At 33.8% G+C, this 20,279-nt stretch overlaps 2 protein-coding genes across 3 annotated transcripts; both read right to left on the bottom strand.

Annotated features, from left to right (window-relative positions):
* Positions 1 to 640: 640 nt before the first annotated feature.
* LOC125054839 (sulfotransferase 1C4-like) lies at positions 641 to 19,655 on the bottom strand. 2 transcript variants are annotated; one of them, XM_047656969.1, is made up of 7 exons: positions 19,513 to 19,655; positions 18,563 to 18,697; positions 17,598 to 17,697; positions 16,577 to 16,896; positions 16,303 to 16,397; positions 15,713 to 15,893; positions 641 to 757 (listed from the first exon to the last, which is right to left on the bottom strand). In XM_047656969.1, exons 1-7 carry the CDS (start codon positions 19,589 to 19,591, stop codon positions 651 to 653), a joined length of 1,017 nt encoding a protein of 338 aa, XP_047512925.1. In that variant the 5' UTR covers positions 19,592 to 19,655; the 3' UTR covers positions 641 to 650. The 2 variants fall into 2 exon arrangements, with proteins under 2 accessions (XP_047512925.1, XP_047512924.1); XM_047656968.1 differs by lacking the exon at positions 641 to 757 and adding an exon at positions 14,721 to 15,471 and having other exon boundaries at positions 19,513 to 19,653.
* LOC125054840 (sulfotransferase 1E1-like) lies at positions 4,595 to 11,830 on the bottom strand. The gene is made up of 7 exons (XM_047656970.1): positions 11,709 to 11,830; positions 10,648 to 10,782; positions 9,012 to 9,111; positions 7,362 to 7,681; positions 6,867 to 6,961; positions 6,105 to 6,285; positions 4,595 to 4,950 (listed from the first exon to the last, which is right to left on the bottom strand). Exons 1-7 carry the CDS (start codon positions 11,776 to 11,778, stop codon positions 4,838 to 4,840), a joined length of 1,014 nt encoding a protein of 337 aa, XP_047512926.1. The 5' UTR covers positions 11,779 to 11,830; the 3' UTR covers positions 4,595 to 4,837.
* Positions 19,656 to 20,279: the final 624 nt, after the last annotated feature.

Raw genomic sequence — 20,279 nt, 5'->3', positions numbered from 1 at the left:
ATCTCGGTATTTTCGAGACTAGGGTAGCTATAGAAAACCAATTGTTTAAATCGACTACAGACGATGAAAACCGCTAGATGTGTTAATGAGGTTACTTAATATACTAAATTATTTTAAAGAAAATATTTAAACTACTGATACTGATATTTATTATTTATTAACTAATTATTTGGAAAATTTCATCGCCATTCCGGACTTAACAAATACATATATTCCGTCACCCGTTTGACTGGCACAGCGTTGAGCAATACTGGTGGAACTGTATAAACTTTATAATCGTGCGACTGAAATACTAATATTACGTTAATCGGTGTTATATTTCAAACCATGCGCCATCGCGAACTCTAGACATTTTTTATAATCCACAAAAGTGTTACGCAAAAAGCTGTTGTTCTACTAATAGTAAAATAATAATGATCAAAGCAGGCGCAATCTGAGATCAAATCTAATACGCGCAATTATGGCACCCGCCACTTCATTGTTATGCGTCAGTCCTTATTAAAATACTAATTAGGTATAATAGTTCCTAGTGTAGGAGAACTAGTGAAAGAAGAAAACGAAATGTGTTAAAACTCTTTATTAGGTCACAGTCAACATACTTTTTTAAAGTCAAAATAGTTTTTTAGGTGACGCTACTTTTAATAAATTTATTAATGCGGGAAACGAAGGTCTGTGTCACGTAGGTTTTCTTTCATCCACTTATCCGCTTTGGCCGTCATCTCTTCATCAAAATAGTCTCGCCAGCCACCAGTCTTACCTAGAGACAGAGTAGATGAATAAGTACAATACTGACAAAAATTATTTTTTTTATTTTTATTTAAACGTTTCCAGATTATTCCCCGACTATATAGTCGTCGGAGGTGTTAAAAAGCTTACATATATGTAGTGGTAACCCGAATATTAACTTTCTATTACTATATTACTACTCTACTACTACCTATTTCTTTTGACAACCCCCTGCATGACCCTCACAGCAAATCCCAAAAAGATGCCCCTCAACCTAACATTGAGCATTATTCCCTTCAAACTCGTCTCCGTTACCCTCATGCCCATAGCTTGCTCAGCGTTATACCTGTCGTATCCATACATGGGACAGTCGGTCAGAACATGCAACACTGTCTCTTCAGCTGCATCGTCACAAGGACAGGCAGCACTTTGTCTAACCCTGAACCTGTAAAGATACGACAAGAAGCCACCGTGACCTGTCAACATCTGAGTAATCAATCCCGTTGGTTTCATTTGTTTAATTATCGAAAAGGCCGAAGCAACATTTGGAAGGAATAACTTGGTTATTGCAGCTGTTTCACCGTCTCGATATCTGTGATTCCATTTTTCTATCGTGTTTCCACGTAGACAGTTCTTCAAATGCGATATGGGAAATCTATTGTACACGGGCGCCTCTTCTAGATGCGCAGCTTCCTTTGCTAGTTGGTCTGCTCTTTCATTCCCCTCCATGCCCGAATGCGCTTTAACCCAAAAAATATCAATTTTTTTGTTGATTAAATGCGCTTTATTTATGTTCTTACGAATTTCAACTACAAGGGGATTGAAAGAGCGACCACCCGCAACACTTTCGAGTGCACTTCGGGAGTCACTATATACGCCGTAGGTTGTTTCTGGGTGACAAAGGATCCTTTGAGTCGCTTTAAGAATAGCCACCAGTTCAGCTTGATACACGGAACAGCATGAAGATAGTTTCAATTTAAAAGTCTCAAATTTGGCACCATTTTTCCATAAGGAAACGCTGGCACCGACCAATTCGTCTACTTTACTTCCGTCCGTATATATCTTTACTGCCGCAATTTACTTTACTGACAAAAATAAATTGCATCGTATTCGATGCAATAATCTCTGGTAATATTAAGGCTGTCTGAACCGCTGAACTGTTCTTCAAGGTGAAGAACAATGACAAAATTTGGCTCTCCTTATTTGCTTTTCTTCTGATATTTTTAATTTTATTGGGAAATTATTATTGGCATATCATGATTATTGAATAATTTATATAATATCGTAATTAATGATTTACCCTTTCTGATAACTCGTGTTTATCGTGAACTAATCCAATATCTCTCAATAGGTCGCTGTTTACGGCTGGATTAGTCTTGAAATTTTTGAAGTTGAGATGCTCACAAAGCTCGATGATTTTTTCTTCGCTGTATGTCTTGCCCAAAAAGTCAGCCACGCGATGTACTACGCCTTTGAGATCCTCTAATTTGAGAATTACTATACGATGTGACTTAGCCATTTAAAAGAGTTTAACGCCAGTTCTTCTCGTCTTTAACGGACGTTCATAACTGTATGTACGTTGTGTTATCAATAATATTTTATTTGAAAACATTATTCACGAAACCAAGATATTTTACTCAGGTTATAAATCACATATTTGTATGATAACAAATACAATTTCTTTATGTTTTTCGGTGTGAATTTTATTAAGCGCCTACACGCCAATAATTCTAAATATTTTGAAACAAATATGATGGTAGTTTTTTATTTAAATTTACATAATCTATAAAAGAGTTTCTCAATTATCACTTAATTGGAGTTTAATCGCTATGATTGAAATTTCCTATAGTTATCAAACCTACCTACTACTACAGTCAATACAGATAATTTGAACACAGATAATAATCTCAAATAAATTATTAATCGTAATTGCCATTTCTGAAGTTACAATCAAATATTCATAATTTATAGAAAGCGGAAATGGGTCATCACAAAAAACTATTGATGGTGTTTTTTTATGGATTCAGCCGCTGTATTCTGTAAATCATTGTAGAATTAATTTTGCCTAACACAGTGAATAGCTTATTACATGCTTGCGGAAGACGCTTGACGGGCCAATTTCAGAGCGGGTTGAAGTAAATTCGAGTCGAATTCTGTTCTAGTTGCAGATACAGAATATTAATTGCCCTTTAATTCTCTAGGGCTGATCTAACTCACTTCAGGGTTGAGAAAGGGTGAGCCAGTCTAAGTTCAAATACCAATAATAATAATAATTCTATTATATTATATCTTTGACGTGAATACTTTCTCTAAAAATGGTAATCTCTCTGGAAGTACGATGGCTTTGGATGTCTTATAGTCCAAGTCATTGGCCACCATCCAAACCAACTCCTGGGTCCATGGCGTACCTGTTTAGGTATGAGAATTTGAAAGAACACAAAACATTAAAATATATATTCTTTTGCCTTTTGACCAAGAATTAACGATATATCGTTGGGACTTAGACATGCCGGTATCCTTACAATGTTATCCTTCACAAACAAGTGTTAATTATACACGAAGTAAGGAAAATTCATTGGCTATCCGAGATGTGAACTTAAGAACTCAGTGAGAAGAGTTGTATGCCTTAGCTAACACTGCTTAATTAACAAGAAAACTACAGTCGAAACCATTTACGACGACATCGTTTAGAACAACATACCGTACCGTATCAGCTGAATTCTCTTAGACCGCCTTATAAAAAAAATAACAGATTTTTTTTCATCAGAAAAATAATAATTATATGTACGTTATGTCTTTTTATTATAATTTTCATGTATAAAAAATAAAAAGTAATTTTATTTTGTACATGAGTATATTAATCACACTTTCAATAATAAGTATTAGGTACTTAATAACAACGTCATCGGCTGTTATAACAGCTATCGGCTTTTACGACCATATTATTATATGCGTAGTTCCTTCGATGTCCTTATAACAAATTTTGACTGTATATTAAATTTAAAAATCCACATCACAATTTTTATCTTATCTCTGAAACTTCATAGGAGATAAATACATAAAATATGTCTAGATAAAAAGATATCCGCAAGAAACACAATTCAGGAAACAGTCGCATTATTACTGGCTAATCAAAGTATATGACTTCTGAATGTCATATTTGTATAATATCATTTCAGCCTTGCGATTCTGTAACTCACTTTTCGAACTCACACAGCGGTTTTCGCAGCGGCGGTCGCGCTCAAATCAGTCGTGAAGCTGTCATTTTACGATTTGGCATTCTGATAAACAATAAACTACAAGCTCCCTCCGCTTGTCAAGACGTAAGGTGAAATTGCTTAACAGAATACCATGTCATTCCAAAAATGACCCGAGTGACGAAGGGAGCGTTGTTAGTGCGAGGTGAACTCACGGATTAACAGAATCGCACGGCAGTTGTGGAACGTCGGACGTCGAGGTGATACGGGTGGAATTTCATATTTGTCATTCTTATATTTCGTGCGATGATGAAACTTAGCTGCAGGTATTAAAATTATCCGAAAAACTCTTCGTAACACTCTCCATGGTAATTGCGCTAGAAGATCCCACATCTACGTAACGCCAAGAGATCAAGCCGCTCAGCGGATTTCAGGAACTACTGTCGCGTGGAAACTTAATTTGCCATTTAAATTTTATTTTCTTCAAGAAATAATGGCCTAGGTAAATGGTAATTATGTATGTGTAATATCAAATACATATACCGATATCATAATATTAATATATATATCGATTGGGAGCTTTGTTCGAAAGCGCTTTCGCTACTTTTGAGAAATAATGAAAGAACATTTAAACGGTTTTCAAAGTCCTTGTATAATAAAACGAGCTTGACTTGTTTTTAATAATTTATCACAGCACACAGTAATATTATTTTACAATTTACTAACAAACATAATGTTATAGCAACAAAGTTATATCTTGTGTGAGTCGGCCTGAATTGTACCTCCTTATTAGAAAAACACATAAATACGAAACAGATATAAATCTGTTTAACACCATTGGCATTGGTCTTGATATATTTTTTGTTATGTATTTTCCAATAGTTAATATATAACTTCTTTTCTAGTCCTTAATACTACTGCAAATGCGGAAAACGTAGATCAGTGTCTCTAAGATTTTCTTCCATCCACTTGTCTGCTTGTGCTGTCATCTCCTCGTCAAAGTAATCGCGCCAACCGCCTGACTTGCCTGTTGAAATATTTCTTTTAAATACGCAGCAATTGCTATGAATAGATCCCTACATACATTGTGTCGAAGCAGTGGCGTAACAATAGGGTGGCAGGGCTGGCAAAATGCCACGAGCCACCGACCCAAGAGGGCCCCTGCCCATGAGATATTATGTTCTGTAGATGAATATTGAGTCTCCAATACGCATTGGGCTAGCGTGGGGACTACAGACCATTCCCTCTCTCCTAAGAGAGGAGGTCTATGGCCATTAGTGGGACATATACAACGCAGAAGTTTATTAAAAATAAACTGAGTAGGGACGATTTTTACTAATACGTGTAGAAGGTTTTATGGACGTTACTTATGTCGTTTTATTTACGTCTAATATCGCTATCGCTATATTACACGGTTTTACTCGCGAAGTAATAACCCTACCAATGTTAGATATATCAAAAGGCATTTATGATTGATTATATTACGTAGGAGCGCGCCTAAAACTACAAAATATGGGATTTCAATCGCGCGTCTTCATACACCTATGAAGTGTTTAGTGAATAGTGACCTACGCAATCACTGCGACGGAACGATCGCGAATCTATAGTACAAAGGCGGGTTACTAGTTGACATATCGTACCGTATATCTAATTAGATAAAATATTAAGATTCGGTTTTCTTTACGAGTGCCAGATTAAGGACGTGGCAAACCTACGCCTAGTTTGCGTGAGATGAGATAAACGATTCAATGTTTCGCGGAACAAAAACGCCAAATGCTTTTATTTATGTACCTCGTAAAATATACAATATTTCATAAAATCGCTAATAACATCTCTCAGTTATGAAAATTAATTGAATTACATTATATTAGTTTGGCCGATAATACTCGCCATATTAAAAATGAAATTACTCAAAAGTGACAGATTGTTTAGCATCGAGAAATTTATATCGTATTGTGGTTTTTATTCTCGCCATAGTATTGATGCTAATTAAATAAAAACAATAAATTATAGTGCAGGATATACTTCTACATATTTATTGTTTTTAATTCAAACATCAATACCGCTGTGTGAGCTCGAAAAGTGAGTTACAGAATCGCGGGGCTGGGCTTGATTATTAAAACCATACATAAATGATGTAATAAATTTAACAACTCTTGAGTGTTTAGAAATAAATTTTACCTTTTCTTATAAACTCTTCTTTGGGATACATCATACCGAGTTCCTTCAGAATGTCATTGTTCACAGATGCATTGTTCTTGAAGTTCTTAATATCGAGATGGTCACAGAGCACTGCTATTTGGTCGTCCGTGTATTGTTTACCCAAAAACTTGCACACTCTGCGCACTTCGTGGCCGAGATCCTGGTTAAATAGTGTATATGGTAAAGTCATAATTGTAACAACAACTTTGTTAATAATTATTTAATAACAATATTAAATTTTGATAAAAATATAAATGGGGTCTAGAACATTTTTGAGGTTTAACAATTTTATCGAACTTTTGCGTAGTGTTCTTAATAAAAACTCAAAAATTATTTTTTCCACTAGTTTTATCTTTTTTATTCATGTTCCGCTCCTATTTGGAGTACTGTGATGTACCAATACTTTTTAAATTCGAACCAGTAGTTTATGCGCGTGTTTTATTAAACAAACAGCCTTCAGTTGATGATTAGTATACATTTGATTAAAGACAATCAGGTAGTTTTGTGTTACATCGTTATATTGTTTAAATTATTATGTCCAGTGGCGCATCGACCTTTTTAGTTCTGGACTGTCAATCTAATCTACTTTTTGGGGCTAAGGCAAGCCGGTTTAGAGCGAATGTTAGTGCGCGCATAGAAAGATGTCCATTGGTGCACATCCGGGGATCGAACCTACGATATTACAGATGAGCGTCGCACGCTGTCAATACAGCTCTCCAATTCCAAGATTTCCAAACATACCTTCTTTAAGTCTTCATAGAACAAAAACAACAAGTTTGGATGTTGCCGCTTCTCCCATGCTTCTTTTAGATGTTCGAAGAATGGCGTCCAATAATCTAAAATAATTGTTAAATAATATGATAATTTTAGTACTTTTTGGGATTTTTTATACGGAATTGTAGAGGCTTTTAGTTTATGAACGAGACTTTTGTAGTCAACGCATCTGGCGTATATACTGGGTTAGTTGCCCGGAAAAATATTATTGCATTGGTGGCATTATGATCTCTTATTAATTCTGAATGAATCAGAGACTACATTATAGCGAGACATTACATAGACAAGACACATTTACACTTTATATAGGAGGTGACACTAGGTGTACTCTTTCTTTTTATTTTTTTCTTTTCTTTTTCTTTTTTTCTTTTTTTTTTGACGTTCATAAGTGTACAGTGTGTTACCTATAAGATTAAATGATTTTACACATCTAGAAAAATTCACATCAAAAAGTATACGTACTTAAGTCATTAATAAAGTAATGCCAAAATGTTTTGAAGTCTCCGTCGAAACCCATAGTTCTTAAGGAACGGCATAAATAATAGAAGGAAACGGCTGCATCACGTGGGTCTCTTGCTACGTACACAACTTTCGCATCCAACACTTTCGGTGACAGCAGCGACAGTGGCAGATGAGTCTTAATGAACCTTGGGGAAGGTGCAGCCGCCACTTTCCGTACAATGGATTGAGAAAATGCACCCAATTGCTTTAGTTTTACCTCGTCGTTTTTGAATATTTCCTCAAGTTCAGCTTCAAGCTTTGGGTGAAACATCATAGTGCTCCTGTGGAAAAATAATATCGTTAGGTGATTAACAATTATTAAAAAACAGGAATTCATTTTAATTAAACAAATACAGTTCAGCCTTGTCATTCTGTAACTCACTTTTCGAACTCGTTTTACGATCTTGCATTCTGATAAGGAGGGAGCTTGTAGTTTATTGTTTATCAGAATGCCAAATCGTAAAATGACTGCTTTACGACTGATTTGAGCGCGACCGCCGCTTCGAAAACCGCTGTGTGAGTTCGAAAAGTGAGTTACAGAATCGCAAGGCTGATATTTATCATTTTAGGTACTTGCCTTAACACTTACAATTTTATAATAAAACTACTGTTGAACAATAATATAGCATAGGACAGGTTAAGAAGAAGTGGTTTTAAATTGTTAATGAATGTATACAATTTTTGTTAAGAAAGTGGAGGTTTTTATTTTTCCTTGCTAAAAGGTTGATTGGAAGAGATTTTTAGGCTATACGCTGATTTCCGATGTTACTAGTGGCTCACAAAATATAATAGTTGTTTGTCGGACTATAAATTAATATTGTAGATACGGGAAAAATACCCTACTGAGTTATTTCATTAATCACAGTTTATATCTTTTAATGATGCTTTGTGTGCGTGCGACTCTTATCCCTGAGGTCGTAGGTTCGATTCCCAGCTGTGCACCAATGGACTTTCTATGTGTGCATTTAACATTCGCTCAAACGGTGAAGGAAAACATCGCAAGGAAACCAGCTTGCCATAGACCCAAAAAGTCGACGGCGTGCGTCAGGCACAGTGACAGGAGGCGGATCACCTACTTGCCTATTACATTAACAAATGATCATGAAACAGATACAGAGATCTGAGGCCCAGACCTAAAAAGGTTGTAGAGCCATTTTTAATTTAATTTTATTTTGTATCTTTTAAGACTTGAATCTTTACTCATTATTATAATAGAAAATGGTATTCATCACGAGTATTTAATTATGAACATGATCAGGTTATATTGTAGGGAAAGAAGAGTGAACAGTTCGTCAAACGGAGGATCCTCAACTGGTCTAACCACTGACTGGCCCGAAAGATGGACTGGTCTAACCAAGTGGCTAGGACTTTGTATACATCCATAGGAGCTGAAATAACTTGATGTCGCAATGGTTTTAACCGTAAAATGTAGGTGTTGCTACATATTATAGTTTTTAAATAACATCGCAATAATATTAAGGAGGTACCTACCTCACAAACATTTCTGATATTCTACGCGGGTAACAGAAACCTCCTTATTAGTAGGTATAATATTGAGTTAAAATAATTAAGAACCTTTAAAAGTGTTAGAATAAGTTTCTTTTTACTTACTCTATAAACGGGAATCTGTCTGTTAGCAAAACCGATTTTGCCGTTTCGTAATCCAAGTTATTCGCAACCAACCACACTAACTCTTGAGTCCACGTTGTTCCTGGAATTTATTTTATTTAATTTGGCTTTCAAACATTACACACGATACAAGGAGGACAATCAGATACTTATGAATATCTACTATATAAAAATAAGTCGGGTTTTCCTTCCTGACGCTATAACTCCAGAACGCACGAACCGATTTCCACAGTTTTGCATTCGTTGGAAAGGTCTCGGACTCCGTGAGGTTTGTAGCAAAGAAAATTCAGGAAAAAAATCAACAGAAAAGCGGGATCACCAAACGAAATGTTACATAAAACGAAGCCATCTGGTGGCGAAACGGAGTTCGCCGAGTTTGCTAGTATATTATAGAAAGGATATACACGTGTGAAAATCATGAGAACTTAAGAAGGCGCAGCGGTAACCAGATCCATGCAACTTCCTCACAATCGATTAGCCCGCAATACCTCAGCATAGAACTCACGAGGGGTCTCTTTGTATTGAAGAAATCGCATGGATCCGTCAAGCATCCGTGAGTATAAATACATAATTATGTAGGAATAAAGAAATTAACAATAATAGAAAATAAATTAACACAGCAAGGTTTCTAATAGGTCTCCATGGAGTTGCTGAAAATGGCCACCGAGTCAATTTTCATCACAGTTTTAATGTAAATCCAACACAAACTGTTAACAGGAAATTAATGGATGAGGACAAACGTGGGACATGCGTGTATAGTGGATATTTGTTTATAGTCAAAAGTGTAATGCAGTGGATAGGGTTTTTAGGAATCAATGCCGTGTGAGTATCACCATACATCTTAATATATATATTTCTTGTGTGCGTGTGTATGTGACTGAACTCCTCCTAAACGACTGGACCGATTTTGATGAAATTTTTTGTGTGTGTTCAAGGGGATCTGGGAATGGTTTAGATTCACAAATCAGCCCGCCAGATGTTAAGGGTAGTCCACCCCTAATTTTTATTTTTTTATTTATAGATACAATTTTATTTTTTATTTTTTTTATGTTACAGAATTAAAAAATACATACAACCCCTAATTTTCAACCCTCTACGATCAACCCCTATTTTTTTATTATAAATGATATACATGGCAAAACGACGTTTGCCGGATCGGCTAGTTATCTTGTAAAGATACACTACATCCATGACGTCAAGTCGCAATTCGAGTGAAACAAGGTCAAATCTAGTAAGGCGAGAGTCGTAGGTTTGAAGCGATTAATTAATAAATTATTATTGTACGAAAACATCTCAAGTGGTAATGAAGCCATTAGTAGGTAATCTATTATATAAAATTCTCGTGTCACGGTGTTTGTAATTAAACTCCTCCGAAATGGATCAAACGATTTTCGTGAAATGTTGTGTGCATACCGGTTAGGTCTGCGAATTGGACAACATCTATTTGTCATCTCCCTAAATGTTGTTTTTATTTCTTTATGATACAGCATACAAAAACACATACAACCCTTAATTTTCACCCCTACCATCCACTAATTTTTTATTAAATACTATTATTTAGAAATAATATACATGGCAAAACAACGTTTGCCGGGTCAGAGTAAAAATATAATATTACCTGATCTTGCATAGGTAACAACATACACATCGCTTGGTCGGACTTCCAAGTTGTAGATCTCTGCTGCCATATCTCTGAACCCTTGAGTGAGAACATACCCCTTAGGTCCTACACGAACGAAACCGCCTCGTTCACCTGAAAATTAATTCCTGGGATTTGACTAAACTTAACATACACTTTAATACTTTTCTTGTTTAATGTATTTACAGTCTTCAAACCATCGAATAAAATATGTGTTTTGAATTATTGTGAAATAAAGGAATTAAGCGCGGAGGTCAATTCTAGTATGTCTAATTTTAAGAAAATTTTTAGTTTGTTAAACTTTTTAAAAAAGTACTTATTATATGTTTCCGGGGTCATCGGAGTGTTTTATATAAAAGGGGATTTTATTTTTCTCTATATTAACCACTTACAACGTTGATGATTTGCTATTTTAAGAGTTCCGAGAGTTTGTTACTTTTTACGGCTTTTTCTCACGGCCTACACCCTCTGTCTTCTTTGCCGATGAGTAGGGTTGTCTACCAACTCAAATTTAATGACGTGGAATAAGTGATATCTGTATCTTATGCTAATAAACTAATTTCACTAAGACGTTTCACGGTATTCCATGTATTTTCTCCATATATATTCCTCGATTCCTTCCTCTTGCTTTTAACAAGCCCGGCCATGCTGGTAATTTTTTTCCATTTATATTATAGTTTTTAATAGAAGCAACAAATAACGCAGAATTAGCTTAACAATGCGATACTTTTGAAGCGTCAATTAGTTATAGCAACAAAAACGAAAAAGAACACAATTATAGACCAACAATTTTTTTTTTTAATTATCTTCTTGGCAAATATAACAGAATAATCACTACTTACGTAATTACGTATCTTAGCTTGATATATTCGGCAGTAGGCTGATCAATTTAAAAAAAACATCGTACAGCGCCTACCTGGTACCTAATCCGCATTGTTGAGCAAAAAATTACTAGTAAAATCTAAAATTGAAGTGTAATAACAACTGTGCGATATGTACTGGCTTATATTTTTAATATAAGCCAGTCTAAAATGTCTTACCTATAAAAAGTTTCATCATCGCTTCATTTGTTTCTGGTTGCACATCCCTAATTTCCAATGGATACTCCATTTTAGATTAAAATAGCGGAAAAACCGTTGATTGTATCTTCGTCGTTGATGCAACTGAAATAATAATCATATCTTGGTAATCTATTTTTATTTACGAGTGTAATCGTATATATAAAATTTTATGAAGATACCACAAGATAAATTGCATTTTGCGTGTTGATTATTTTAATATTGAATCGATACCTATGGCTTCGATATGGCGCTTGTAAAAGTATATAATGTATATTAACATAATAATACATACAATTTATTGATGCACTAAAAGGGTACTAAAAGGTACTCTTCCTTTTTATTGGTCCGCAAAACCAACAAGTACTTACGTAAAATAACGTACCTGGCTATTGACAATGGTAATGGCGATTTAGTCTAGTCGACAAGTTGAAAATGGTACAAAATAGAGATACTGCTCTTAAAATTGTGTGCGATCCGGAATGACGTCTAAAAAATGTGCCAAAAGCGTATATTAGCACATAAAAAATTGCTAAAGTTATAAACAATTAAAGATGAAAAAAAAATGGCATTTCGATTTTTGCCAATATTTAATAAACTATTAATATTTAAGAAATTGCAAAAAATGATTCTGAAAGAAGAGGAAATTTCCAATAAAAAACTCTGAGCTTTCGGAACTCTATCTCCATTATTTATAATTTTAATTTAACGCTGAAAATAGGTCTGCGCGTGACATTTTTAGGATGCGCGCGTGGCGTCAAAAGCGAGTACGGCACATTAATTAATTTATTTAAGGTATTGAATTTTTTTTTTTAAATTTGAAAAAATTATGGTGTGTTCTGAACACTATAATTAATTTATTCCCGTTGGAAATTTTACTTAAAGTTAATTTTTCAACAAGTTAAACAATTGTTAACTAACGAAATTTTCTCGAACTACCGTCTTAATTGTAAGTGAAAAAAAATGTTTAAATAATGGTCGTAAAAATTTTTCGCTTCGTAGAGCCTTTCTTACATACATACTTAACAAGATCGTGCCATAAAAGTAAAAAAAATATTTATACTTTGTCTATAACAATTTTTTTAGTTAAACAAAAACTAAAAAAGCCAAGTAATGTTGTTAAAGAAAAAAAATGTTTAAATAATGGTCGTAAAAAAATTTCGCTTCGTAGCTCTATTTTGTACCATTTTCAACTTGTCGACTAGACTAATTTACATCACCGGCTACATGGGAGTTGAAATCCCAAAGACTTAAACATCTTCACGTGCAAATAAGACATGACGAAACGGACAATGACTGTATACGCATACTGTCTGTTAGCTCTTGACGCAATATTCATATTGTTTATGTAATAATACACGCCCATTTGAATATTGTGTATAATCTATATCTTCTTGGAACGTATTGCTTATCTTATCTTAACAATTGCAAATCATGATGACTTTAAAATACTGTAAGACTGCAATATACGATCCAAGATTATCTATTAAAAACATGAGTGCTCAGAATATATTTTTCGTTTTATTTAACCTTCCATACTGCAAATAATGTTGTGGTTGTACAATTTATTACAATATATAGATATATTTCTAGCTAAGAAAAATGGTTTGTAATACAGACAGAATCGTCCTATGATATATAGCTTTTACAGTAGGAGGTCAAAAATACATATAGGGCCACATGCACACGTAGGGAATGAAATCTCGAGATCGTTAATTCGAGATCTCGTGGGAGTAAGAGTTACAATCTCGCGAGTACTCGGTATTTTCGAGAACTCTGATAGCTTTAGAAAACAAATTGTTCAAATCGACTACAGACAACTGCTAAGATGTGTTTATGAGGTTAATTTATATTCGATATTATTTTAAAGAAAATACTTATAACTGTTCCTATTAATTATTATTGAATAATTAGGAAAATTTCGTTGCCTTTCAATTGTTTTAAGCCATCTTTGTAATTACAGGGATTTTCAATTATAACAACGTTGTGGTTGCATATATTCGACGCTTAGAAATTAACTTTTCTGATACTACTGTGACTTGACTCTTCATAAAAAATTTACTTTTAACAATAACAAGAAACTCAATGTTATTAGTTTCAGAAATAATTGTAAATATAACAACGATACTTCAGTGGTCAGCTCCCGCTACAGCGAGAGTTTTTTCATTCACCTAAATTGAGATTGAATATAGATATGTTCTTCATCGGCGATTACCGCGAATTAAAAAAATATATAATTCAAAATTAAATCTTGTATTACTAATGGTTGGTGAGCGAGAGATCTTACTTCTATCGGAGAAGACAGAATTTTTTTAAAGTAAAAAAAATAAAGAGAATTGTGTTGAGACTTTAAGTGAAACTGCTAAATAATTGTCAAAAACCTACTTCATTTTTAATGAGGTAGCAGTTCCATTATACGGTACAAATTATAATCTACCGTATTGCAGAAAAGAGGTGGCAGTTTTTATGCAAAATTATATCTGAAGACCTTGAAACCTCTATGGAGGTTTGTTTTTCTCAGAATTAAAGCCGAACCATTACTGACAGAACCGAAGGCCCCATGGCTGATGTCCACCGTTTGCATATATTAATATATATTATAATAATATATATTTGCATATAATAATATATATTTCAGATGTAAGCAATACTTGGTTGTATCTTAGTTACAATTGGCTAGAAAATAAAACAAAAAAGAAAGTTAAAAAATCTTATAGTGGGAATTTTGGTGGTTGTTGTTGTATGGAGATGTTTAAATGAAACTCTTTGTTTGAAGCTGGGTAACAACTGTCTTTAATCGTTTAGAACATGAGCTTATAACATACGATTGAAGGTAGTGGGGTTGCGACGACTACAAAAACCTATTTATTGTTTCTTAAATCACACTTCTGTTACCTATAAAGAATATTAGAAGTCAACCTATTGTACATTCTAGTAAACGAGAATGTTAAAAAACAATTTATAAGTGTGGTAAAAATTAAAGGGCAAAATTTTGGCTACAAGTGTACAATGATTGTTTACATTTGGTTTACGCTTCTAATTACCTAAAATATTTTTATGTAACTTAACTAAAGTAAGGTTACATAACTTGGGGCATGAATTATTTTTAATTATTTTCACGGCAAACACTTGACTGCAGAACCTCGGCAAGCCCAAGCAACCTAAACGTGTTGTAATACTGAATACGGAGCGTATTCAACACCGTCCGGGTAAAACGGGCTATAGGCTCCACGGGTAATAATACGCTTTGAACAGAATTCTTTGAGTTTTGATGAGCTACATGCGAATAGCGGCTAAAGGTTACACTCCACCAATGCTTATATATGTTTCTTTGGAGGCAAACATAGAGAGATATTCGATGAATGCACAAAAGTGTGTTAGACGCAAAATGCTGCTTATCTACTAATAGTAAAAGAACAATGATCATAGCAGTAACTAATCTAATACGCGCAATTATGGCACCCGCCACTACATTAAAATACTTATGATAATAGTTTCTAATGTATTAGCACTAGTGAAAGAAGAACACAGAGTGTATTATAACTCTTCATTTATTATTTATTTATTTAACATCACAGTCAACACAATTTTTAAAAGTCTAAATTGTTTTTTAGGTAACGCCACTTTTAATTAATGTATTACTGCGGGAAACGAAGATCTGTGTCACGTAGGTTTTCTTCCATCCACTTATCCGCTTGGGCCGTCATCTCGTCATCAAAATAGTCTCGCCAGCCACCAGTCTTACCTGGAGACAGAGTAGAAGAATATTCTCAGTACAAATCTGACAAAAATAAATTGCATTCACTACTTTGGTTATATTTAGGCTGACTGAACCGCTGAACTAAATACTGTGTTCAAGGTGAAGGATAATGAAAAACGACAAAATTTTCCTATTCTGATTTGCTTTTTTTTTCAAGATTTTAATTTTATTGGGAAATTTTAATGAACATTTTTAATCGAATAATCTATAGTAACTCATTATTTACCTTTTCTGATAAATTCGTGTTTATCGTGAACAAATCCAATATCTCTCAATAGGTCGCTGTTTACGGCTGGATTAGTCTTGAAATTTTTGAAGTTGAGATGCTCACAAAGATCGTCAATTTGTTCTTCGCTGTATGTCTTGCCCAAAAAGTCAGCCACGCGATGTACTACGCCTTTGAGATCCTGTAATTTGAGGATTACATTAATATGTGATGTGACTTGGCCATTTAAAAGAGTTCAACGCTAGCCTTGCGATTCTGTAACTCACTTTTTATGATTTGGAGGGAGCTTTTAGTTTATTGTTTATCAGAATGCCACATCGTAAAATGACTGCTTCACGACTGATTTGAGAGCGACCTCCGATGCGAAAACCGCTGTGTGAGTTCGAAAAGTGAGTTACAGAATCGCAAGGCAGATCTGGGGTCATCGGTACTATATCTACTAGACGCCAACTTAAACCTTTAATTGGTCCCCACGAACCCCCCGACCCAGGAGTCTACTCCAAATATCAAATTTGGAGGAAAGACACTTTCATTGAGCCGTTTATTTAAATTATGTAGACAGTTTTAAAATTTCATATACATTTTATTACCTTTTGTAATTCCTCATAGAATATAAAAAGTAGATTGGGATTGTTACGTTGCTCCCATGCCTCCTTTAAGTGCTCGAAAAATGGTGTCCAGTAAACTAAAAGTAAACGAACTTTAGTTTCGTTACTTTACGAACGAGTTTTATGTTTTATTTTAATAACGAAAATATGAACAAATAATGAAATTATACAAAATTTATGTTTTTTTTTTTACAACTTATTTAATATTATTATTTATCCTTTTTCCGTTATGCGTAGATTATAAATATTCACTTACGCAAGTCTTTAATGAACAAGTTCCAGTACGTTTTGAAGTCTCCATCAAAGGAAATCGTTCTTAAAGAAGAACCCATGTGCCAGAAAGAGACAGCAGCATCTCTTGGGTCTCTTGCTACGTATACTACTTTGGCATCCAAAAGTTTCGGTGGTAGCAGAGTGATTGGTAAATGGGATTTAATAAAACGCGGTGACGGTGCTGATGCTAACTGCTTTGCGAAGGGTTCCGAAAATAATTCCAGTACTTTCTTGACATGCGGGTCGTTATTTTTCTCTTCTAAAATCTCTTGTTTTAGCGATGGATATAACATCATTGCGTGTCTGTAATGATGTACAGGAATATTAGTTTAATAACTATAATTATTATTTATTGAAGTTATACTTCTTTAGGCGCGTTATGAAAAATTGATGAGAGTGAAATTTTACGATGCGCGCCGTGACACAAAATTAACAGAATGAAGTTGCCCACGGAAGATGCTAAGGCATTGGACATAATTAAATAAATAATAATAAATATTTATTTATTTAATTTTTCAAATGTAAACTGAACTTCATTGACTATAATGACTCCTTTTCCAGTCCTTGATTATTTAATTGTAATTAATTATTTGCATGCAATCAAAAACTATTTTTAATAATGCCAAAGAGGTATAACTTCTTACGCGCGTACATAAGTGCACGCACCCTTTTTTTTTATATATCAGGGGGCTAACGGACAGGACGTTCATCTGATGTTAACAAAGAAAGAAAGAAAAAACTTTATTATACACAATATACAAAGCCAGAAGGCTCGCAAGTGCGTTGCCAGCCTTTTAGAACAATTTTCCTTGAAACTAAATAAATGTTTGCTTTTGTCTAGTTTGTTTGGAATCCTAGAATTAAACCAAGTTTCCGCATGAGGAGCAGATTTCTGGATCACCACTACTGATGTTGTTTTTTCAAAAACCATCGAAATAATTTTTGTTTTCTCGGGAATATTATTAGCATCTTTCTTCTAAAATATCTTTGACATGAATACTTACTCTAAAAATGGGAATCTCTCTGGAAGTACGATGGCTTTGGATGTCTTATAGTCCAAGTCATTGGCCACCATCCAAACTAACTCCTGGGTCCATGTCGTACCTGTTTAGTTAGCAGAATTTAACACGAAAAATAAAAAAACAGGAACTTTAGGCAAGACATCGTGTAGAATAGCATATACATTATATTGACCAAAATCAAAGATCCCGGCTGGATTCTATTGTATAAGGTACTATCAACGTCATCAGCTACGACCAATTATGATGTAGTCCCTTCGATATCGTTATAACTGATTTTGACTGTATATTAAATTTAAACATCCACATCAAATTTTTTATCTTATCTCTGAAACTTCATAGGAGACAAATCTATATATATAAAAATGAAACCCGTTTTCCGTTGTCACGACATAACATGAAAACGGCTTGACCGATTTGTCTGATTCTTTTTTTATAATATTCCTTGAAGTACGAAGATGGTTCTTATGGAGAGAAAAATTAAAAAAATTGAGTGAAAAAGTCTAAAAATAACACTTTTCTATATTTCCATACAAAATATTCGTAATAATATTTAAAGGCAATTTGAACTTTAATACCATAACATAAAGTTCAAGTGTTAGTGGAGGGGTTCCGGGAAGGTAAATTTTTATTTTTTGACATAATGTATTTGTTGTGTTATCAACTTTCTTTTTTTTATCTTACTAGCTAGACCGGTGTCCCGAACAGCAGAATAAGTATTAAAAAAAAATAAGAATCGACTGTTAGGCGGTACGATGTTTGCCAGGCCAGCTAGTACATAATATATGTATGTCTAGATAAAAAGATATCCGCAAGAAATACAATTCAGGAAACAATCACATTATTATTTATTGGCTAATCAAAGTATATGACTTCTGAATGTCATAGTGCGTGATTAGTCTCGAAGTCCAAATCTAGGACAATCTAGGAAAATCCTAGACAATTCTTACCTGATCGTGCATAAGTGACAACCCAAACATCGCTCGGTCTAATTTCCATGTTATAAATATCGGCTGCCATTTCCTTATACCGCTCAGTTACGAGGTACCCCTTAGGACCAATGCGAACAAAACCACCTCGTTCTCCTGTAAATTTATAACAGCTAGTAAACGGCCACACTTTTAGTCAGACTTATTATTGTGATTGGATTGGCTGTCGGTATTTCTAAGTAGTATTGACACAGGTTCTTAAATCAAGGACGTAGAATGGACGAGAACTGACGAGAAACTCTTCTCCAATCTTTTAATAATAAAGGTAAATTATAGAAATGCCAATATGAATAAAAATATTTAAAAAAATAATGCACTAAAGATAAATATTGCAAATCGTCTTTATCTGCTTTATTTTATTGGGGAATGTAAAACATAATTGCAGCCTTGCGATTCTGTAACTCACTTTTCGAACTCACACAGCGGTTTTCATAGCAGCGGTCGCGCTCAAATCAGTCGTGAAGCAGTCATTTTACGATTTGGCATTCTGATAAGGAGAGAGCTTGTAATTTATTGTTTATCAAGTTAAGTTACAGAATCGCAAGGCTGAGCTTCCGTTTTTAATGTTCTTCGCCGTATACGAAAATGTTAATTGTGCACCCAATAAAATAATTTCAGTAACGTGAATAAATAACAAACACAAATATAATATTATCTGTGGTTTACGCGAGTTCTACAATTTTTACTATGACTCGCGAATAATTAAAGTTATTACAATTGACATAATTCTCTAAACAGGCGTCTGCAAATATTACAAGTAGTTAATAAAATACGAAAAACAATAATTATTAATAAACAATTATGTAAAATAAAAATATTTTAGTGCCCACGTACATTTCTTTATTGTAACTAAAGTAAAGATCAACTAATACCTTATACTTATTTCTAAAATTGAAATTAAAAAAATTTACCTGAGAACAGTTTTCTCATTGTTTTCTGGGTCTCATGATCCAATTCCTTAAATTTCAGTGCAGTTGCCGCGTCGGCCATATTTAATTTTTTGTAGTCCTTCAATTTGTATTATTATGTCTGATAATGTTTAAAAACTGGTAAATTATCTTTGTGAGTCCTATTATATTATGTACATATAATCTTATATTCGTCATACAATATATGTACTGTAATAACGTGATATCGAGAAAGAAGATGAAGAATATTGATAATGATTATTATCATTCTTAATCTTGATTATAACCAATAGAAATTATTTACTGTGATTGGAAAATTACTTTTAAAAGCTAAATTTCTTCTTGTCTGTTGTAAATTTGAGAACTAAATGTAAATTAAATAAAGTAAAGTAAATTAAATGTAAACTAGAAGTAAATGTAATATACATCATATAGTCATTCATCATCATGTAGTCATTTCATATACTATTAAAAAAAATATTAATAGTTGGCTTTGAATATTGTGGAAAGCCAGTTACATACAATGGCTACATTATCTAATTTATTTCATTTACTTTTCTCAGAGTGGTTGCCTGGAAGAGATCGCTGGAAAGTGATAAGGCCGCCAGTTGCCCTCCGCTTTCATTTAATTATAAATGAAAGCGGTAAGTTAATTGTATTATATTTCTGCAACTAAGTGTTAATAAATAAATAAATAGCTATAACTAAAAATACATTTTTTATATAAATTACTATCTGATATTACCGTATCTTATATTTTTTGGCCTTCA

Source organism: Pieris napi, chromosome 12, assembly GCF_905475465.1.
Source record: "Pieris napi chromosome 12, ilPieNapi1.2, whole genome shotgun sequence".
Taxonomy (NCBI): domain Eukaryota; kingdom Metazoa; phylum Arthropoda; class Insecta; order Lepidoptera; family Pieridae; genus Pieris; species Pieris napi.
Note: the sequence above shows the minus strand (reverse complement) of the source record. Positions and strands in the feature narration are given on the sequence as shown.